Genomic DNA, 23,501 nt, shown 5'->3' on the forward strand with positions numbered 1-23,501 from the left:
CAGAACTGGATGACAGAGAATGGGTCACTCAAAATTGCTCTCTTTTGTCCATTTCTTCTGAAACATCTGGCACTGGCCACCGTGGGAGGACAGGACACTGATATTGATGCACAATTGATTTGACTAAGTAAGACTGTACTTTTATTTTTAAGACGCTGTCAGAGACTGATCACTATTTCTTGTATAGCCACACCTCTAGGCAGGTTGAACACATGCAAAATTGGGTTTACCAATGGTACAAATTTCATGGACAAAAATAAGGTTCAGAATCTCTGTTCCTTGAACTGTATTTTGGTGGTTGTCTGGTTGCATATGGTGTTTTTATAAGCAATATTTTTTTGGAGTGAGTACTTACCATTAAAGCCCAAATGCCATTCACTCGTAAAGCAAGATTTTCACTCTGCGTTAAACTACACAGAAGTTCTATGGCTCCTGACTCTAAAATGGGCTGTAACAAACAGGAAAACATACAGCTTTAGAAAAAAGTGTGTTAATTTACTGGATTTACATGTTCCTCAGTGATCTGTCAATGATAATATAGCACACTGTGCTTATCTCAAGGTGGATCTTGTTGTTTATTGAGGAACTGTAGACATAACTAAATGAAATGTGTAGATAACCCCATTTCAGACAACCAGCTGTCTCAATAGACTTCTGATAATGTAGTAAAAGACTGTCTTCTTTAAGCAACTGATTTTTGGTTGTTTGAGGTTTCACAGTCTTTCATTGTATTTAAACAGGCTGTATTTGCTCTTCACATTCACTAATGAAGACACATGGAGATCTAACAGATCAACAACAAAGTGTAATAAGGCTAACTCTTTAGACTTCTAGTGACAACCTGAGAAAAACTCAAACCATTTGTCATATCACATCATGATGTTACAAGATAAATATTAACAGATGGATTTTAAAAGCCCTAAATCATTAAATGAAACAGAAATTAGTCATGGAATGATAAAATTTTGAGACAGTCAGGAAACTTAGGCCACCAAGGGAAGAACAGGCCAAATTCTGCCCTGAGTACACCTATGTAATCTGTATTATCACCATCAAAGTCAATGGAATTACTCTAAACTGGGGGGCATTCACCCTTATGCACAAGGTCTGAAAAGCTCTCTGCACCACTTCTCTCACATAATGCCTCAAAATAGGTGAGGGACCCCCGAAGAGGGGTGAATTTTGCTGAATTTACATCAGTAGGTGTGAGAGCACAATTCAGTTCTTAATTCAGTTTGCTTGTACATGTGCTTTATTCTAGGGTCTTTCCTTATAGGTTTGCAGAACACTGCTGTGGCATATGTGGAAAATGTTAACTTACAAATATGGATTAATTATTACAAGTTTAAGGATGAAACACACCTTCGTTTATTCTGAAATTATGAGGAACAATAAAAAGCCGTATTTATGTTAAAAAACCTAACTGTAAATGTTATCACCTGATTGAGATTAAACGTATACTAGTTTTTTTTTCTAACAATACCACTGCAGAGTGTTCAATACTTGTCTCAATAGTGAAAAAATATAACACTCCTTGACAAATGAAATAAAGACTTGAACTAAGATGCCAATATTAGAGCTGCCAATCTGTTGACTTTGGCAAACCGCTGATGGAAATCAGGCAGGAGCTAGGAGAGCCTGTGGAGCCTGGTGGTTGGTTCCCAATCTGACCTCCTCCCTGGGCCACCATCTGCACTGAAGAAAGGGTGGGCAGGCTTCCAACTGGGAAGATATTCCATGGAAAGTTTTAGGGTATTTTTTTGTCCTGTGACTGAACAAAAAAACCTGAAAATCCATAAACTTTTCATGAGCCAAAAATCATACTCCATCTCAGCTCAGCTAAATACACTCTTAAAATTATTCTTGTTACCATAGGGGGTATTAAATCTTAAAGTGCGACCAATAACAAAAAAAAGAAAATATAGAGCATGTTAAATAAAATACTTAACTATATGAAGAAATTTTAGAATATCCTCCCTTTTACTTTAGCAAATCTTGTCTAATTAAAGACAGTTGTATGAAGAGCTTGTACATTTGTCATTGGCAGAGAGTCTCCAAAGGGCTTGTCTTCACCAGGAAATTGGATTCCATTTAGATATTATGCCAAGTTGGGTAAGCTGACACCACACTGCCCCTAGCTGACTGGTCTCAAGACAAGGCCATCTGAACAGCACGTTGACATGATGCAGAGAGCTATTTGTCACTGTGTATACTGACCAGCCAATTGTGGTCTTTTTTTTAAGCTAACTCCACTCCTTGCGATCACGTCTAAACACAATGAGATCTCTTGATGAAGAGAAGCTCATTCATACAAATAGATCCAGTGGCAGCTGGAGTGCAACAGACTGTCTGATATCCTACCCTTGATAGAGGCAGGAAATGTGCAATGCAGTCACAAAGGAGGCTTTAAGCTCTGATAAATTGGGGGCACACTACTAAGCAGCATACTGAAGAACATTTTGTCAGGTGCTTATAACATCTTTATTTTTAACCATCTTCCAGTCTAATCAAATGAAAGCACTAGCCCTCATGGAGGGCTACCTCCGACCAGGCCAAGTTGCTAGTTGCCAGTCAGGCACTTTTGCTGTAGCTGTGTTTAAAAATGTGTGGATAAAGTTACTTTTAATGGGAAAAGCCTTTTTAACTCTCCCTCACCACATGGCAGATGAAGGGATTTCCTCACATTTAAAAAAAAATCACTTATGGGCTTAGACAAAACATTAAAATTGTAGCTCAAAAGATGAATGTTTTGCCCATTATAATATGGAAATGCATACATCAGAGCAAAAGGAATACATTATTGAAACAAATGCATAAAGGATATAATAACCAAACCTTACACTTCATAGGCAGCAATATGTATATTGTACACTATGCACAACATATACAGACATGTACGAAGCACACAATGAATGGTGAACTGTATGCTGTATAAAAACAAAAAAGCAGTCAAGTAACACTTTAAAGACTAACAAAATAATTTATTAGGTGAGCTTTCGTGAGACAGACCCATAGCCATACCAGAACAGACTCAATATTTAAGGCACAGAGAACCAAAAACAGTAATCAAGGTGGACAAATCAGAAAAAAAAAATTATCCAGGTGAGCAAATCAGAGAGCAGAGGGGCAGAAGGGGGTGTCAAGAATTAAATTAAGCCAAGTATGCAAACAAGCCCCTACAGTGACCCAGGAAATTCTAATCTCAGTTCAAACCAAGATGTGTCAAGAGGCTGCTGAACTCTCTTTCATATCCAAATGTGACACATTAACATGTGGTTTGAACCGAGACTGGAATTTTCTGGGTCACTCTAGGGGCTCGTTTGCATACTTGGCTTAATCTAATTCTTGACTCCCCCCTCCTCCCTTCTGCCCCTCTACTCTCTGATTTGCTCACCTTGATAATTTTTTTTCTGATTTGTCCACCTTGATTACTGTTTTTGGTTCTCTGTGCCTTAAATATTGAGTCTGTTCTGGTATGGCTACGGTCTGAAGAAGTGGGTCTGTCCCACGAAAGCTCACCTAATAAATTATTTGGTTAGTCTTTAAAGTGCTACTTGACGCTTTTTTGTTTTGATAGCATATAGACTAGCATGGCTTTCTCTCTGTATGCTGTATGTCACATAAGTCAATGCACTATAGATTAAAACAAGTAATTACTAAAAAAAGAACCTCTGAGCATTCACTTTTGCTCAGCCTGGTGAAATCACATGCCTGCAGTTATGGCTCATATCTGCTCACATGGATGCCAACAGGTGTTTTGCCATTGTCTTTAATGAAGGCAGAACTAAAGGTAAAACACAAGGCTTAGCTCTCAGCTGTCAAACTCACCTTCTGGAGAAGAATGAAGCTCATTTTTAATTATGCCCCATGGATACATGTCTAGAGCAGGGCTGGGAAAACTACAGCCTGGAGGCTACATCTGGCCCGTTGGACCTTTTAATATGGCCCTGAAGATCTCACCGGGGAGTGGAGTTGGAGAACTTGCACCACTCTGGTGGTCCAGTCATGGCATGGGATCAGTGGCTTGCCTTGCCCTGCTGTGCGTGTGTAGCAGCTTCAGGAAGTGGGGACAATGCAAGCTGCCTTCACCCCAAGCACCAGCTCTGCAGCTTCCATTGGCTGGGAACCAGGGTCAATGGGAGCTGTAGGGGTAGTGCCTGTGGACAGGGCAGCATGAAGAGCCAAATGGCCCTTCCTCTTTGGGGGAGACAAAGGGGGGGATGGGCCACTGCTTCTAGGAACCACTTTAGGTAAGCAACACCCTGACCCTGCAGTAAGTGCTCCCATACCTAAACTCCTACCCCGGCCCTGAGCTAGTTCCCACCCTTCAAAGCATTTGATCCCAGTTCAGCTCCCGCTCCCGCAGACCAACCCCCTCCATCCAGAGCCTGACCCCAGAGAGTCTGCACTCCAAGCCCTCACCAACCTCATGCACCTCAATCTGCCCCAGCCAAGACATCCCACCCATGCTCTGAGCCCCTAGGTCCCAGCACCCTAAATGCCTCATTTCTTGCCCCACCTCAAAGTCTGTATCCCCAGTCAGAGCCCTCACACCCAATTCTGTAAACGTTCGTGGACCAGTCTGTACAATTTCCATACTTAGGCCAAAAAGCTTGCACACCCTTGATCTAGTCTCAGGCTGCTGACGTGGGAGCGATGTATGCACAGATATCAAGGAGAGCCTCTGGCCTTGTTGGAGTAAAGAAAGGTTACTCACCGTAGTAACGGTGGTTCTTCGAGATGTGTCCCCGTGGGTGCTCCACATTAGGTGTCGGGCTCGCCCGGCGCCGCAGATCGGATCTTCCAAACAGTTTCTGCCGGACCGCGCATGCGCCGGTGCGCGCCGCTCCCCCGCGCGCTCCCGGCCATGTGCGCGATCCGGTCCCCGCCAGTTCCTTGACCAACCGCCTCGGATGCTCCTGCAAAACACTAAACAGAGATCCGGAGCGGGGAGGATGGGCGGGTAGTGGAGCACCCACGGGGACACATCTCGAAGAACCACCGTTACTACGGTGAGTAACCTTTCTTTCTTCTTCGAGTGTCCCCGTGGGTGCTCCACATTAGGTGACTACCCAGCAGTAACCCAAGATAGGAGGTGGGTAATCGGATTATGTGCAGCTTGTCCCCGAGAGGACCGCTGCCAAGAGACGGGTATCCTCTTGGAATACCCTGTGAAGGGCGTAATGTTTGGCGAAGGTGTCACAGGATGACCAGGTCGCCACTCTGCAAATGTCTTTTAGCGCAACGCCCTTGAAAAAAAGACTGTTGATGCTGCCACCGCCCTAGTGGAATGAGCCCTGGGCGTGGCCAGTAAAGGAGTCTTTTTGAGTTTGTAGCACATTTTTATGCAAGATACGATGTGCTTAGAGATTCTCTGCGAAGAGAGACATTCTCCTTTTGATTTGGGAGCGATAGAGACTAGGAGCCTATCCGTTCTCCGGAAGGACTTGGTCCTGTCCATATAGAAAGCTAGCGCCTGCTCACGTCCAGGAGGTGTAGGCGCACCTCTTTGTTAGAGTTATGAGGCTTTGGATAAACAAGGGTAAACAATAGGTTCGTTAGTATGAAACTCAGAAAGAAACTTTAGGAACAAAGGCTGGATGCAGCCGTATGGTTACCGCCTCCTTGGAAAAACAGCGCAGGGCGGCGTTGCCATAACTGCCTCAAGCTCGCTCACCCTGCGAGCTGACGTGATTGCGAGAAGAAAGGTCGTCTTCATCATAAGGAGGCGGAGGGAAACCGTGGCCAAAGGCTCAAACGGTGGTCCCCTTTTCGCATTAAGCACCAGGTCCGAGTTCCACAGAGGTGGAAGCGGTTTCTGAGGGGGGTATAGGCTTACCAGCCCTTTGAAGAACCTGGTAACCATGGGATGGGCGAACACCGTGTGCCCTTCCTCTTCGTGTCTGAACACCAAAATGGCGGCCAGGTGGACCTGAAACGAGGATAGCGAGAGTCCTCCTCTCTTGAGGTCCAGTAAATACTCTAATATCACAGCCATAGGCACCGAAAGGGGGCTAGCTGATTGGTAGAACACCATGCCATAAAGCGAGTCCATTTCTGCTTGAAGGTCTTCCTGGTGGAAGTCCTCCTGCTACTTTCTAGGACTTGCTGCACTTCCTCCGTACATGTGCTCTCTAGGGAGCTGAGCCATGGATTAACCACGTTTGTAGTCGCAGGCCTTGGGGGTGCGGATGCACTATGGACCCCTGGGCTTGCGTGAGCAGATCCCGCGCCACCGGAGGGGACCTCGGTGGCCGGTCCGACATGCGCAGGAATAGGGGGAACCATTGCTGTCGATCCCACGTTGGGACTATCGGGATCATTCAGGTTCCTTCCCTCCTGGTTTTCTGCAACACTTTGTGGATGAGCACTGTGGGAGGGAAAGCGTAAAGCAGGGGGCCCCTCCATGAGATCGCGAAGGCATCCCTCAGGGACCCCCGTCCCAGTCCTGCCCTGGAGCAGAATCGTGGGCACTTCTTGTTGTGCTGAGTAGCAAACAGGGTCTATCTGGGGAAAAACCCCATGCGTGGAAAAATCGGTTGCAGCAGATCGGGACGGATCTGCCACTCGTGCGTGAGTGCGAAACGCCTGCTCAGCTGGTCTGCCTTCACATTGCGAGCGCCTGGTAAGTACGAGGCTTTCAAGGTTACATTGTTGGCGATGCAGCAGTTCCACAACCGGACTGCTTCTACACATAAGGCACGGGACCGAGCTCCTCCTTGCCGATTTATATAAAACATGGTGGAGGTATCGTCTGTACTGATCCCGACTACCTTGCCTTTCAGTTGGTCTCGAAAGTGTCTGCAGGCGTTGAACACTGCTTTGAGCTCCAGTATATTTGTGTGCAGTGACTGCTCCATAGAGGACCACAGCCCTTGCGTCACCTCTTCGCCCATGTGTGCTCCCCACCCTATGAGGGGGGCATCTGTAGTAAGAAAAACCAATACGTGTGGTTGGTGGAAGGGTACCCTTGTTAGCAGGTTCTCGGGGTTTACCCACCATTGCAGGGATTTGCGCACCTCCGTTGTGGGCGACGCCATCCTGTGAACAGTGTGTGCTGCCGGTTTGTATACGCTCGCCAGCCAATGCTGCATGCTGCGCATGTGTAACCTGGCGTTCTGTTCTACGAAACGTTGCTGCTGCCATGTGGCCCAGCGGCTGTAAGCACGTCAGAACCGGCACCATAGGGCTGAAGGTGAAGCCTTGCGCGAGGGAGCCGATGGCCCGAAAGCGAGTCTCTGGTAGATACGCCCTCGCTGTAATAGAATTTATGCGTGCCCCTACGAACTCTATGTCCTGTGTGGGGTCTGTCTTTGATTTTGTCAGATTGATAAGCAGGCCGAGCGAAGAGAACGTGCCTGCTGTGACACATATTATGCGTAGTACCTCCTCCTTTGAGGCCCCTTTGAGTAGGCAGTCATTCAGATACTGGAATATAAATACCCCCTGTCTGTGCAGGTAGGCTGACACCACTGCCAAGGTCTTGGTGAAGACTCTGGGGGCTGAGGAGAGCCCAAACGGTAGGACCTTGTAAGTCGAGGGCTGCGAACCAATCTCCATCGTCTAGTGCCGTAAGGATGGAGGCGTTTGTGATCATCCGAAAACGTTGCTTGCGCAGGTACCGGTGAGGCCTCGAAAATCTAAGATGGACCTCCCCGTGAGGAAGTACCTCGAGTAGAACCCTCTCCCTTGCAGTTGCTCCGGCACTCTTTCCACTGCCCCTACGAGCATGAGATGGTCTACCTCCTGCTTGAGCCTCGCTACATGGGAGGTCTCCTGGAGGTGGGGCCCCGGGTGGAGGTCATGGCGGTGGGAGCAACTGGGAGGGGATGGCGTACCCCGTGGCTATGATCTCCAGCACCCATGTGTCTGTGGTGATCCTTTGCCACTGGTTATAAAATGGTCGGATGATGGCCTTGAGCACTGGTTTCGTGCCCTCTGGAAGCGAGTCCATGAGGGAGGTCAACCTAATGTGGTTGTTGAAATTATGGTTCGCTAGATGCGCTGCGTAATTTGCCATTGGCAACAGTAGCGTGGAGGAGGAGTAGACCTTTCTGCCCAACAGCTCTAGCTTTTTGGCATGTTTGTTTATTCCCCCACGTTGCGACGACTCCGCCACCAAAGAATTTGGTTGTGGGTGGCTGAACAGGAACTCCATGCCCTTCGTGGGCACGAAGTATTTTTTTTTTTTTTTTTTTTTTCGCTCTTTTGTGGACAGGCGGAATAGTCGCAGGAGTCTGCCATATCATAGTGGCAGGCTCCAAGATTGCGTCATCAGCGGTATTGCTATTTTGGAGGAGGCCGGAGGTCTCAGATTTTTGAGGAGCTTATGGTGTTGCTCTTGCACCTTTGCTGTCTGGAAGCCTTGCGTGAAGGCCACCCTCGTAAAACAGCTCTTGGAACTGTTTGAGATCGTCCGGAGGATGGACGCCCCCCGGGGCCGTAGCCTCATCCGGGGAGGAAAGCGAGGAACCGCTGGGGTACGTCTTTCTGGACCCTTCCGGTTCCTGCTGATGATGGTACACCCTCTCACTAGAGGTGTGCGAGGAAAAATCTCGGGGTTCCATAACCAGTCCCCCCTGAGATGCTTAAGTCTCTGTCCCCGGTCACAATTGCCCTCGGGGGTACGAGATCGTTCGTAGGGATCTTTCCCTAGTAGATTGCCGATGGTGTCTATGCCCTGCGTGGTAGGGGCGACCACGGCAGTATAAGCACTGGTCTTGGGAAGGTGACCTAGACCACTCCCTTGGTGCATACCCTTTGCGTCTGGGGGAGGGAGACCGTCGAGACCCTGGAGAGAGCGACTTTGCCTAATAGTCCAGCGGTTCAAATCCCAGGAAGGGTGGAGGTGGTCCCAGCCAGGGTGAGGCTGGTTGCAGAAATGGAGAAGGGGGCTCCGGGTAGGCCAAGGGGGGGGGGACCCCTGCCTTCTAGTTGGAGTCTGCAACATAGCGGAGGGCTGTGAGAAAGCAACTACACAGCCCTGTGCGGAGAGGGGCTGCAATGCCTCCTCTTGTGTGCAGTCTTCCCCATCCCTTGAGGAGGTAACTCCGCCCCTGACATACAGGGGATCCCGGCCCCGTCCGCACCGAGCTCGGCACACTCGAAGTCGGTGCCGCATGTGCGGTGTCCTTCGGTGCCGGCAGGCTGCGTGCCTGCGCGCTCTGCACCGCCGGTTTTCCGGGGGTCGGTGGTACCGGCGCTTGTTTAGCCGCCGCCCTGCCTGCGGTGCGGGGCGGCTGGCTGATTATCGAAGGGTGAGCCGCTTGCACGTGGCTCTCCGTGCCGCCGCCGATCAGCTGTTGCTGCAGCTGGGGGCTGCTCGCTCCTCCCGTCCCGCTCGCTGTTGCTGCCGGCAGGGATCGGGCTGGGGGGCATACAGGGCATTCCGGCGTCCGCACCGAGCTCGGCACGCTCAAGGGCGGTGCCGCACGTGCGGTGTCCTCCAGTGCCGGCAGGCTACGTGCCTGCGCGCTCTGCACCGCCGGTTCCCCAGGGGTCGGTGCCGCTGCCTGCGGTGCCGCTGGTACCAGCGCTTGTTTAGCCGCCGCCCTGCCTGCGGTGCGGGGCGGCTGGCTGATTATCGGAGGCTGAGCTGCTTCCACGTGGCTCTCCGTGCCGCCGCCGATCAGCTGTTGCTGCGGCTGGGGGCTGCTCGCTCCTCCCGTCCCGCTCGCTGTTGCTGCCGGCAGGGATCGGGCTGGGGAGCATACAGGGGATTCCGGCCCCGTCCGCACCGAGCTCGGCACGCTCGAGGGCGATGCCGCATGTGCGGTGTCCTCCGGTGCCGGCAGGCTGCGTGCCTGCGCGCTCTGCACCGCCGGTTCCCCGGGGGTCGGTGCCGCTGCCTGCGGTGCCGCCAGTACCGGCGTTTGCTTAGCCGCCGCCCTGCCTGCGGTGCGGGGTGGCTGGCTGAGTATCGGAGGCTGAGCCGTTTCCACGTGGCTCTCCGTGCCGCCGCCGATCAGCTGTTGCTGCGGCTGGGGGCTGCTTGCTCCTCCCGTCCCGCTCGCTGTTGCTGCCGGCAGGGATCGGGCTGGAGATACTTTCCTCCGTTTCTGCGCTGATGGAGTGAGGGAGGCAGCTTTCCTTTTAAGGGCCCCGGAGGGTCCCTCCTGCTGCGGCCGCTCCGGCGCTTCTGGCTGGAGGGCCTTGTCAAGAAGCAGCACTTTTTTTTTTTTTTTTTTTTTTAAAGCCTGAAGAGGACATTGTTGGTGAGTCTTTGTGTTTTTAAGTGGGTACTTAGCACCTTCTTTGTGCCGTTTTCCCCTTCCGATGGCCTGCCTCAGCAGGAGGGCTGATAGCCCTAGCTCCTGGCCTCCGGCGCTTGTTACTGGGACTGGCTGAGCTGTCCCTCTCCTAGCTTGTTCGTTGTTGTTTTTTTTTTTACAAAATAACAACCGGCTAGCTTATAGTAGCCTAAGTGCCTGAAAAAACTTTAAGAAAAAAACAGATAAAGCCGTTGAATACACTACTTGGCCTTAGCCTAGTTGGATTCCGTCTGCAGCCGACGGCGGTTAAGAGGAACTGGCGGGGACCGGATCGCGCACATGGCCGGGAGCGCGCGGGGGAGCGGCGCGCACCGGCGCATGCGCGGTCCGGCAGAAACTGCTTGGAAGATCCGATCTGCGGCGCCGGGCGAGCCCGACACCTAATGTGGAGCACCCACGGGGACACTCGAAGAAGAATTGATTTTAGTTGTAGTCATAACTTACTTTTTATTCAGTCCCTCATTGTCATACCCAGCACCACCCTGCCAGGCAGGGCTGGATATCACACAGGGTCTTTAGCGTATGCTGCCCAGGGCCTCGAGCTAAGAGGATCTTGCAAAAAGATCTAGATGTTTGGTGGCCCAGAGATCTTTTGCAGGGGTCATCCTTAGCCAGGGGCTGAGGGCTGCAGTCCCTAGAGCCTCTTTTTTAATCCAGGGGTATATCTGCTTCTCTTTAGGCCATCACTACTTCTGCCCTTTGTCAGTATTAACTCTCCAACCTTCTCTAACCTTTTTTGGTATGTCTTCTATGCTCTTCCCTCTGCATTTCCTTCCTTGCAGGTACTACCACTTCCCCGCTCATCAGGACCATGTGCATTGTGTCTGCTAAAATTATCCACAATTAACTAGATGTTTTGGGGGATTTTCAAAAATACTAGTGCTTGTGAAAGTTGTTGGCTTAACAGCCCTGGAGATTCTAGTTATCTGATTTCTCTCTAAAGCAGATAAGTCTGCCTTGCTGCCTGCGCTGTATCAATTAAAATACTTTCTAAACTTATTAAGTGAATAGTCTATCTGTAAAGTTAGGTTTCAGATAACATAACCACAACATACCCACCTATTCCGTTGTATCATTGCATAATCAACAGGGTTTTTTTTGATAGTCTCTCAATGATGAAATTCTACTAACCAAACATTACAACTACAGTCACTTAATAGGGATTAATAACTTCTTCACTTACTCAAAAGTCACTGCTCTAACACACAGGACGTGTCTTCACTTAGGAAAAACTTTGAAATGGCCATGCTAATGGCCAAGTCAGAGAATACTAATGAGGCGCTGAAATGAATACTCAGCACACCTCATTAGTATTCTCCGATTTGGCCATTAGCACGGCCATTTCAAAATTCTTCCTTCATGTAGGCGTAGAGTCACAGTTCCACTAAATGAGCACTAAGAGGAAACAATAGGTAAACACCAACCTCTTTGCTTGGAGAGAATTCAAGGAGAAGGTTGCAGAGTGTGGAAGATGCTACCACCAGGACTTCATCTGGAGCATTCTGTAAAACCTAAGGACATGATGAGAAGAATTGTCATGAAGTAGACTAAGGTTATTTTTAAACAAAGTAAATCTTCAGAATGTTTTGTTCCTATGAGTGCTCCACTGTGGGATGTGGACATACCTGTGAATTCCTGACTGGAAACTAAGCTTGAAACATGGCTCCTGCAAGTGGCAGGAAGCTTGGGCTCTTCTGGCGCTGCTGCACATGGCTACTGGGAACCAGGAAACTGACCAATGCAGAACCTGGCTCCCTGCTGCAGATGGCTCCCAGCTAGCATAGAAATGCTAGTCAGTTTCCCAGCTCCCCCAAGCTGCAGAGACCTGAGAACCAGGCAGCAGAGTGATTGCGGGTAGTGGTGGAGTTGCAGCAGAGCCTGAGGGGAAGGGGCAGCGGGCAGGGCTGAGGGAACTGTGGGATAGGTTCCCACAATGCACTGCTGGAACAGTCGATGTTTGGCCACTCTAGTGTGGCAGCATTAACTTGACTTTGTGAGAAGTGAGGATACTCAAAATTGAATTGATCTGGTAGTGCAGACATAGCCTTAGCCTTGCACTGTTTGATTAGTCTAGTCTCTCCTCCAGAGGCTTCTATTTTCTCATAGATAGCTGAGTATGTGCAGAACAATCTGTCTTCCTCTGTCCTTTTACACTAATTAATTTCAACCCATTCTTCATCACCACTCAGTCATTCCATAACTACAGTGTGTAAGACAATGCAATACCTGTTATTTTTCTTTCTAGGCAGGCTGAATTCTAACATAAGCAGCCATGCTCCCCCTCTCCTCCCGGGGGATGGTGCTTCATGGGGCTGGACTCGGGAGTTACACCAGAGACAGCAGTGTAATGCACTGCCTCAAAAGAAACACTAAGATTTTTGTATTAGGCCGAAGAGGAATGCTCTATGCAGTCCTGGCCCCACCTCTTCCAACATCCCGCACTCTCAGAAAATACTGCAGGTGCGCCATTGTAGAATCAATATCCCCACTCCAAAACTGCAGCTTCACCCGAGTTGCTGGTGCCAGACTGAGAAGGGGAGCAGAAGGAAGTTCTCTTGGTGAGTAATGCCTAGGGAACATCCGGTTCTCAGTGCTCATTTTATTTTGTAACATACTCTGTTACATTTCAAAAGAGAAAGTGCAGGCAACAATACTGTTGTTAACAGGACTTTCGCCGATTTGTGAACCTCCAGAGAAGATCATGAATAACACATGTCATGGTGATAGCTATCAAGATTCTAAAAGAGATACTAACTGGAGAACACATCACATCCAATTCCAAGCATCTGATTTTTGATATTTTTCATCTCACCTTCATTAAGGGTTTCCATACTGCGTGATCTTGGAAACTTGTCCGTAGCTGCTGCACAGACCGCGACAAACTGTGCAAACATCTACAAAGAAAAATAAAATGAGGTCTGTGAAATATTTTCATTGTTTCTCTCCACATAAATATAACTATGAACTCTGATAATTAATATAACAAACACTAAGAAATATGTTACTACTATCCTTGATGAATTTTTGGAGAATAGAAACTGCCTTAATTTTCTTTAGCATTGGAAGGTAGCACATTTTTTAGGAAATCATGGACCAAAAAGAAGAAGAGTTAAACACACTGGAAGTTGTTTTATTTATAAAAGGAAACCACATACCTGACGGCAGATAGCCGCACCTTGATACTAGATTCAGACAAGCCATTCACAATTCGATCCATCATATTTTCAGTCTCAATGATCTGCAGAAATCAAGTTAATGGTAAACAACATGAGGCAGACAACATTTGTATTACTTGTAAATGCTACTGATTTATTCAGAACATGTGAAATGTCACATATGAAGAGAGGATTTACCTTAGAAACAACTCCTCCTCTATTTACCCACTTTGGAACCTGACTGTGGTTTTCTTCTGATGCTTTCCTGGTGATTGGTAAAGCCGTTGATGGGAAAAATGAGGGGGTGTGGGCGCTCTGCAATGTCGTGCAGGCTGTGTACAATACATGTTACAATTCAGCTCTGATGTGGAAATACTCAAGGATCAAAGAATGTAGCTCTTGAATCCTTCAGGATGTAAAGGGAATCCATTTTCTGGCTGAAGAGATGTGGGATTAATTGAAAAAGAGAAGTCTGCCATGACATTTTGTATCTTCCTGGGAAATCCTGAAGAATTGAGCCACGACTTCCCCATCATGACAGTGCCAGTGGCCATTGAACATAATGAGGTATTTTCTGCATCTCCTGATGATTTGAGCGAGGTCTTTGCTACCAGCTTCCTCTCAATTATTGCTTGAAAGTGGGCCCAGCCCTGTTGTGGCAGTTTCTTGACAAAGTCCTTCAGTTTGCTGTAATTTGGGAAATCATACTTAGCAGTTTACGCCTGATCACTGGAAATTCTAAATTAAAGAGGAGACTTTGCAGACTAAAAGGACTGGTCACTGACCCTCACTGTTGGATGGTTGAAACATGGATGCCATTGGTTAGCCCATTTCATTCCTGTCTGGACCACAAGTGAACTGGAAGGTGCACGTGAGAACAGAAACAGACCCATATGGCCAATGTGTGCTGAACTGTGCAAGCTGGCTCAAGGATGGCATTGTTGATTCATGACAGCAACTCTGTTCGGCTCTGATGAGTGAAGTATACCCCAGCAGCTTATGATCACTGTCTTGGATCTCTCGCTGGGAAACATGAAACTCTCCTATCACTCTGTGTAAGAGATCCTGGAATTGGCAGCAGTCATCAGGAGATAAGGGGATGTCAAAGCCAGTGCTGTCTCAGAAATCTCTACCATTCTGGCAGTACCATCCAAGTTGAAACAAAAGGCTCATCTCCCATTACTGGCCCTGAGCTCAGATGCCTGAAATAGGGGAAGCCTCTCTAATGGAATGGACAGGTTCCAAAGCCAGATCTTGGGGCCAGGATCCCCAGAGGCAGCATGATTAGACCCAGAATGGGCTAAGGACAGCCCCTGGGCACAAAAACCAGTGGTTCTGTGGTTGCTGGTGTTGAGAATACTGCATACTCTGCTGCTTCCACATAACACAGTCACCCAGATTTTCCTTGTGTCTTCCCTCAGCACCTTTGTCCCCAATAAAGATAAGACCAGGAGAAGTGAAATCTGCTCTCTGCCTGATGCTTTCCTGAACCCACTGAACAGGAGATATAGGGAAGTGCTACCCTCTTCTCAGTCCTCCTACAATCAGTATAAAACCCATAATCTTTGTACCCAAATTTGAAACCAAGACAAAACTCTCAAATAAAATTTCCTGTGAGGAAAGCCTTGGTCACAGCATGCTTACAGCCATGTAGTAAAGCTTCTTTTTCATTTGAGTATGATTTCATAACATTATATGGCACTCATGACTCAATACTGTATGATGCTAAAGAAGGAATTGCATATAAAACTCTAGGTTACAGTCCTGCAGACTAGCATCCTGAACTACAACACACACAAATTCTTTGCAGTATTAGCGTCTTTTGTCAGAGCATCTCAGAACATTTCACAAACAAAACCACCACCAATACTCTTGGAAAAACAAGGAGAAGTCCTGTAGCACCCTTATAGACCAACAGATATTTTGCAGGATAAGCTTTTGTGGCCAAAGACCCACTTCATCAGATGCAATACTCTTGGGAGGCCGGAAAATATCATTATCCTCATTTTACCCATAGAGAAAGGCACAGAATGGTTAAGTGATTTGGCCACAGAGCATCAACAATTCTGTGGCTGAGTCAGAAATCAAACTTAGGTTTTCTGAATCTTAATCAACGTTCCGTATAAGCTGAGCACTTGGGCAATCGCCCGGAAGAGATTCAGGTGACATCCAGCTCATTGGCGGAGCACCCAAAGCTGGCAGCTTGTGCTTCTACTGGTGATGCACATCTGCATGCGCCTCTGTGCACATAATATTTATACCACCCATGGATGGAAAAAATTAGAGGGAACCCTGACCCTAATCCTGTGTTTTAAATACTGTACTGTATTTCCACATCCACGTTTCTCTGTTCCTTGACATTTAATATGACATTAATCACCGATTTTCTAGCTGCTACAAAGAAAACACAATAAACCGTCATCTAAAAGGTAAGTATCTTACGTACACTTATCAGAAATCTATCCCTGTTTACGGATCGACTGAGGAGCAGCACGCCCTCTGGCTACCCACATCATCCCCACCACAGCGATACCGTAAACCCTCGAGAAGCATGATTTTGATTTTCGCCTAACTCGCATTAACATGAGTTAAGTGCAAATTGAAATCACCTCCCTGCCATCCCCCGGCTCTCCCAGCTGGGAGAACATAAGAACATAAGAATGGCCATACTGGGTCAGACCAAAGGTCCATCAAGCCCAGCATCCCATCTGCCGACGGTGGCCAATGCCAGGTGCCCCAGAGAAGGAGAACAGAAGACAATGATCAAGTGATTTATCTCCTGCCATCCATCTCCTGCCCTTGTTATGAAGGCTGGGGCACCATACTTTATCCCTGGCTAATAGCCATTTATGGACCTAACCTGCAAAAATTTATCAAGCTCTTTTTTAAACCCTAATAGAGTCCTGGCCTTCACAGCCTCCTCGGGCAAGGAGTTCCACAGGTTGACTGTGCGCTGTGTGAAGAAAAATTTCCTTTTATTAGTTTTGAACCTACTACCCATCAATTTCATTTGGTGTCCCCTAGTTCTTGTATTATGGGAAAAGGTAAATAATTTTTCTATATTCACTTTCTCCACACCATTCATGATTTTATATACCTCTATCATATCGCCCCTCAATCGCCTTTTTTCCAAACTGAAAAGTCCCAGTCTCTCTAGCCTCTCCCCATATGGGACCCTTTCCAAGCCCCTAATCATCTTAGTCGCCCTTTTCTGAACCTTTTCTAATGCCAATATATCTTTTTTGAGGTGAGGAGACCACATCTGCACGCAGTACTCGAGATGTGGGCGTACCATAGTTTTATATAGGGGAAGTATGATCTCTTTTGTCTTATTATCGATCCCTTTTTTAATAATTCCTAACATCCTATTTGCCTTACTAACTGCCGCTGCACACTGCGTGGATGTCTTCAGAGAACTATCCACTATAACTCCAAGATCCCTTTCCTGATCTGTCGTAGCTAAATTTGACCCCATCATGTAGTACGTGTAATTTGGGTTATTTTTTCCAACATGCATTACCTTACACTTACCCACATTAAGAAACTGGGCTCCCCCAGCAGACAGACTTGCAGCATGGTGCACGCTGGACTCCCACGCGGGGAGAAACAACGAGGCAAGCAGCTGCGTGCTCCCCAGATGGGAGAAGGCACGAGCTGCGTGGCTGCTCACCCTCTTCTTGTCTCTGTCCTTATCCCTGGTAGGTGGTGCCATTGCTCCTAAGCCTGTGCCCATCTAGTGCTTAGATGCAATGGCAAAGCTCTGTACTAGAGGGTTCCTGATGTGTCTGGGTAACACATTTCAGAGTCATTGGTACCGAAGTAACTGAGCATGCCTAGGATCCTCTCTGGCTACTCAAGGACTCCATTTAAGGGTGTGGGAGTTCTTTGTCTACAGGCTTTGCAGGGGAAAAACAGCCTCTCTTTTCCACAATCCCACCCCTCTGGATGTTGAAGGTTCTGAGGATAATCTGCATGCTGGACAGGCCTCAGGACTGGGGTCAGTTGGTGGCCAAAATGTACCCTCTGTGAGAAGTTTCAGCTTGAGCTCCCAGTTCTGACATGTCATCTTCAGCTATTAGCAGAAGATGCATTTCTGTGGAATGACTCTTGATTTAAGGCATAAGATGTAACAAGAGTGTCCGTCCATCAATGGGATTGCCTCCATGCAGGAGAGGCATCTCGAAGTCGGAGGAAGCGGGCATGCCCCTGCAGGGGATATTACCCCAGCAAAAGGCAGGAAGTCGTGAAAGACAATGGAAACGCTCAACACTTAAAAAAGAAAAGGAAACTAAGAAAAAATGAGGAGTCTCTAAGAATAACTACTATTAATACTAAAAACTATCAATGTAAGGAAGAAAAAGGCTATTGCTCACTCCATTCAAGGTCAAAGGAGGTTGAGAAAAAACTTGGAGGGTTGGGAGGTTTTGCCTATGCAGCTCTACAAAGCCTAGTGGACGACTGCAAAGGAGGGAGATCACATGTAAACCCTACCACCAAAATTCTCCAATTAGAGGTGCAGGGGCACCAAAACACCTAGAGTGGAGCATCCATAGGGTAATAATTTGAAGAACGGGGGGTATGCTACATATCAAAACAGTCTTTAGACATTTTTAATTTCAACTGATCACTTACCAGAAAGCTTCCTATACACAATATTTGCATATTAGCAAAAATTAAAATATAACTAGGACACATGTTGATGGACAACATAAAATGAGAGATGGGAATTTCCTCATGACATTTGAAAGGTAGTATTTCCACAAGTAAGCATTTATATTATTAGTAACAGAGAGAAAGCTGTGCTAGTCTATATACTATCAAAACAAAATAGCAGTAAAGTAGCACTTTAAAGACTAACAAATCTAATCTAATTCTTGACTCCCACCTGCCTGCCCCTCTACTCTGTGATTTACTCACCTGGATCATTTTTTTTTTCTGATCTGTCAACCTTGATTACTCTTTTTGGTTCTCTGTGCCTTAAATATTGAGTCTGTTCTGGTATGGCTATGGTCTGAAGAAGTGGGTCTGTACCATGAAAGCTCACCTAATAAATTATTTTGTTAGTCTTTAAAGTGCTACTTTACTGCTTTTTTGCATTTGTATTATTGTTATACTTTATGATTTTGTTGCATCACAGCAAGAAATCAAATTTCTCTGGAACTCACACAAAAGAAGTGCACCATAAGGTTAATGTAACACACTGTCAGTTCCACATGCAAAAGTCAAACTTGAATTCTACTAATTCTTCACTTAGACTGTTATTCTGTCTGCTTTGTCTTATCCAGTCAGTGATGCAGCTTGAAATTCTTTGGTTCAGCAGACCATGGATGTTGCTGCAGCAGAAAGTCCCTGGACCAGAGAGCCTCAAAAGAAGAGGTTGCGGTCCAGCAGGTTGGCAGCCCAGATGGCCCACTTGGAAGAGAAGCCTAGTGGGGATGCTGCTGCGTCCTTGTGGCCAGAGGCCTGACCTTCCCTGGTCTAACAAACTCCCTTATTTAGGACTAGTCAGATCCTGAGTGTGCCAGACAAGGGAGATCCAACCTGTAATGCATTCCAGTATGACTTTCAGGTTGATGTCACTCCCTGCCTGACGGCTGCCAACACCAAAGGATGACCCTTGCCCAGACTCACCTTCTTTCGGATGTCTTCATCATTTGCTCCAAGTGAAGCATATAGCTTGAATGCAGCCTGGCGCAGTTCATGAGCATGCTTTAAATCATGGTCAAGCTATTGAAAAAAGTAATCAGTCAGATACTGCATGAGAGATAATTAAATTTGCACATGGTATTTTCTTAACTGTCAGAGGTTAGTAACAGAGAGGTAGCTGTGTTAGTCCGAGGTTAGTGCCTGTTCACCCAGATTTTGATCGTATTACATGGTAAACAGGCAGAATCAGAACTGAAACTAAAGGTTAGCTCTAAAGTACGTTCTTATGTTCCACTGAAGTCAGTAACTAAAGTTAATCACACAGTTAAGTGCTTTGTTTTACTGTAGCCTATACAGGTGAATAGTAATAATAAAACAACATATGTATTTCACATCTCAAAATACAGGATGAGATTAATTACATTTTTCCCAGACAAAACAAGCCCCATTCAACTCTTCCCTCCTCTATTATTAGACTGATATGGCCTCCTTTTGCCCATACCCACCCCATAGAAAGAGTTACGTGTTCAGAGGGGGAGAAAACAACAAGATCTACAAGGATCTAGATAGCAGCACCAATAAAAATGGATGGTATCAAGGGCCAGAACAGCTCTTAGAACTTTGGTTGAAAGACGCCATCAGATGACGCAATGATATCTATTTAATTCCACATCCAAAACATTGCCAAGGAAATACTCAGGTTACAGATTAAGGCACTCAAAATACAGGAAAAATGCCTAAGGTAAGATTGAGTAAGCTTAACTCTGCCCCACCGCATCAGCATTACAGTGCATTATAATAGGATATACAATTTTTCAAATAGGAAAATAAATTTATCCTGCAGAACTTTGTCTCATTCCACCTGCATCTTACAAGGTACCATTCACTCCACAAGATACACTCAAATGGCTGAGTTATGCATACACGTAAAATACTGCTATCTTTTGCCTTCTATGTTTATAAAAAGTGCTAAAAAGCCACACTCTCAGGCTGCATCTACACTAGGAGATAAATTCAAATTGAAGGCAGTTATCCTGATGTTAAAAAGTCGCTGTCTTCACTGTAAATTCCATCAGCTCAATTTAAGGACCACTAATATTGATATATTGATCTCATAATATCATCAGAACCGAGTGGGTGTAGTGTCAATTTCTAATTTTAAATTTTGAATAAAGGTCAGTGTGGAAGCAGCATGTCTTTAAATCAAATTATTAGCCTCTAGAAAGTGTCCTATATGGATCCCACAAAGCTACGTGGCTACCTGTAAGGTACGACCGCTTTGTTCTCTGCTGCTCTCCATCCAGGTGCGCAGGAAAAAGGTCACAGGAAGCCCACACATTTTTGATTAAATTTGAATTTGAATTCATCAGCACACAGGCGTGCAAATACACAATGATAAAATTCCTTTGCCCGTCACATTGCATCGGCAGCCACTGCACCACACTGGGAGCAATCGCATCGGTAGCCATTTCATGCAATCATGAGTACTCAGGGCAGTGATCTGCCTAGTAGTTCTCATGTTCACAAGAGAGCTCCACCGTGGACCCATCAGGCGATTCGGGATCTTCTTGCAGTTTGGGGAGATGAATCAGTGGCAAGGAGACTTTGGGTGGCCAAGAAAAATGTGGTAACCTATAATCACCTGCCATGTGAGTTGACTGCCAGAGGTTATTCCTGAGACACCACACAATGCTGGGTGAAAGTGAAAGAACTCCAGCAGGCCTATCACAGAGTCTAGGAAGCCAACCAGATGTCAGGGTCATCTCCACAGGCCCGCTGCTATCATGAACAGCTGCATGTGCTTGTGGCTGGTGACCTCAACAGAGAGCCCGGTCTTAATTACAGCGATTGTGGAGGCCCTAGTCTGGAGTCCAGGATGATCCAAGAGGAGCTAGGGGCGCAGGAGGAAGAGCCAATGGACAGGAAGAAGGGGGCAATGAGCAGGGGCCCGAGGAAGTTATTCCTGACAGCCCAGAGCTCTTCGCCCTAGATCTGGAACCGGTCCCTCCCTACGCCAGTCCCTGAGCCCCCGGGACCAAGCTGTTATGGTAAGTATATTTTTTTATAAATGTTAAAGCAGGTTGCAGGCAGGTATAGGTATAGGCATGGGTATGGGTATGCGTACAGGTCTTCTATGGATCTGTGCCCCTCAGAACAGCGTGTTAATGTTTCTGGGGATGGAGCACTTCTTGTTTTTGGAGATCTCTTCAAAGGCCTCATGCAGGCACTTTTGTATTTTTTGCACCAGGTTTTCGGGCAACCCTGACTTACTGTGGCTTTCACAGGAGCACAACTTGCCATGTCAGGCAACCAGACAGCAATCTGGTGTCATGGTGCTGTACAGCATTTTGGCAAATTTTCTAGGCTTCTGATCACACAGGATGAGCAGCTGTTCTTTGTCGATATATGTTAGTTTTAGGAAGGTGATGTCTTCTTTGGCAATCGAAAGAAGCATAGGAATTTGGATTGGATTTTTTTTGCAATGCTTCCTGCTCTTTTACATTTTCCTGGCTTGCGTTGCCACTTTACTTGGCTGGCAGGTGCTCTGTCATTTACACTCCCAGACACATGGACTGCAGGATCTCTGGGCCTTCTCCCCTCGGGCTTTTCTTTTTTCCCCTGCTTTACAGGAATCCCTCCCCACTCAGCTATCCCTGGGGCTGGAATCGAACCCTTCCCCCTCACCGTATGGCTGATGGGCTCTGTGGACCCTGCTACTGCATATTGGCACGTGCAGCACAGAAATGTTTGCCCTACTTTACATAGGCTTTTTTCTCTGATGAGGGCTGCTCCAGTGAGCTCCGAGAAACGTTCTACCCCCAACATGGCAGATGGCAGGAAAAAAAAAAAAACCCTTCCACCAGGCATTTATTTTTACTTTACGGGGATCCCTTTCTATTTAAGTACTCAGAGGCCAGGTGGTCCAGGGCCGTGATGGGATGTCCATGCCATTATTGCCCCACCGCAGTTACGAAATCCCCTGGCAGCAAAGCCATCCACTATGGCTTCTACATTTCCCAGAGTCACTGCCTTCCTGAGGAGATGATGACAGATTGAATAGGTCACTGCATCACCTCAGACCTCACTGTAGATCTGCTCACCCCGAATTGATTTGCCACTGACCGGTAACTGTCGGGCATTGCAAACTTCCACTGAGCAATTGCCACCCACTTCTGAACCATTAAGGCCGGCCTCATTCTTGCGTTGCTGCGCTTCAGGGGGGGTGCCAGCACATCACAAAGTTCCATAAAGGTGGACTGGCACATACGAAAGTCTTTCACCTACTGTTGGTCATCCCAGGACTCCAAAACGATGTGATCCCACCAGTGTGTGCTAATCTCATGAGTCCAAAACTGCCAGTCCACTGTCATCAATGGATTCAGGGCAGCCAGAATTTGAGAGTTCCTGGACCACAGTTGGAAGATTTCCTCTTGAAAACCCGCATCATTGTCATCATCCTCATCATACTGAACCATCACTGAGCTTTGTAATAGAAAGCAAAATTGTGCGACAGTCCAGGAAGTTGCTGTAATGGTATGTGCAATGACGTGAAGCATTTGGGAATCCATGCTCGTGGTAGCGCTGTGCCAGAGAAAATGCCACAGGAAATGGTGCAATCTCCAGTTTGTTTTCATGCGGCTACTGGGTGCTCTGGATTTTGGGACAGTGCCTTGCTTTTCTGACATGAAACACTCACAAGCTACTGGGGCTAAGGCACTGTGGGATAGGTACTCACGATGCATTGCCCACGCAGTCAAACTTGGATAAGGCAATGGGGACACGGAAACAACACAGAGAAATGGTGGGTCGAATGTCCCAAAGGTTTGTGGACACTTAAATTTGAATTCATAAGAATGAGGTTAAAAAAGTCAAATTTATTAAATGTCAGATTTCTCTCATAGTGTAGCCGTAGCCTCAGATTCAGTTATGGAACCTTGTTTTTTTGATTCTCAACATCTACTGCTTCCCAGCCAGTTACCGAACCTCTTTTTGTGTTTTATTTATTCTATTTAAAATGTGGCAAGAGTAATTATTTGTACTTATACAGGTTGTTTTTTATCTGTGGCTTTCAGAGCATATTGTAAATGTGGGTAAGCATGACCTGCCCCATATTGTCGGAGTTTGAGAATGGACTCTGCCACCTGTGCTTTCCTGGGCTATTCTAGTGCCAAATGTGATTAGAGGACCTTTTTGCTGAGTATATTCCAAATGGGTGGAAGAAGTAAAGGAAACCTTCCCCCGTTTGGGATTATCACTCTTTTCTTCAGTTCTCTCATCAACCCAGCAAGCAAGACCAGGAGAAAATCCACAAACTCCATGCTCCCATTACAAAGGAGGCTAAAGAATTGTCTAGAATGTTGTGCTTGGCTGACAGGTCATCTCACTGTTCCTATAGTGTTGTTTGCCTGGAATGTTCCTCCTCAGTGTG

At 46.9% G+C, this 23,501-nt stretch overlaps 1 protein-coding gene across 5 annotated transcripts in view; it reads right to left on the reverse strand.

Moving 5' to 3' along the window:
* Positions 1–23,501, reverse strand: part of ARMC8 (armadillo repeat containing 8) — a 138,223-nt gene that overhangs the window by 17,512 nt on the left and 97,210 nt on the right. For all 5 annotated transcript variants that reach the window (XM_075004059.1, XM_075004058.1, XM_075004057.1 and 2 more), the window contains 5 exons: positions 19,058–19,153; positions 13,427–13,509; positions 13,084–13,165; positions 11,696–11,782; positions 356–448 (listed from right to left, as the gene is read on the reverse strand). In XM_075004059.1, the coding sequence (XP_074860160.1) occupies positions 356–448; positions 11,696–11,782; positions 13,084–13,165; positions 13,427–13,509; positions 19,058–19,153 (441 nt within the window). The remainder of the gene's footprint in view (positions 1–355; positions 449–11,695; positions 11,783–13,083; positions 13,166–13,426; positions 13,510–19,057; positions 19,154–23,501) is intronic.

Source organism: Carettochelys insculpta, chromosome 10 (genome assembly GCF_033958435.1).
Source record: "Carettochelys insculpta isolate YL-2023 chromosome 10, ASM3395843v1, whole genome shotgun sequence".
NCBI lineage: Eukaryota > Metazoa > Chordata > Testudines > Carettochelyidae > Carettochelys > Carettochelys insculpta.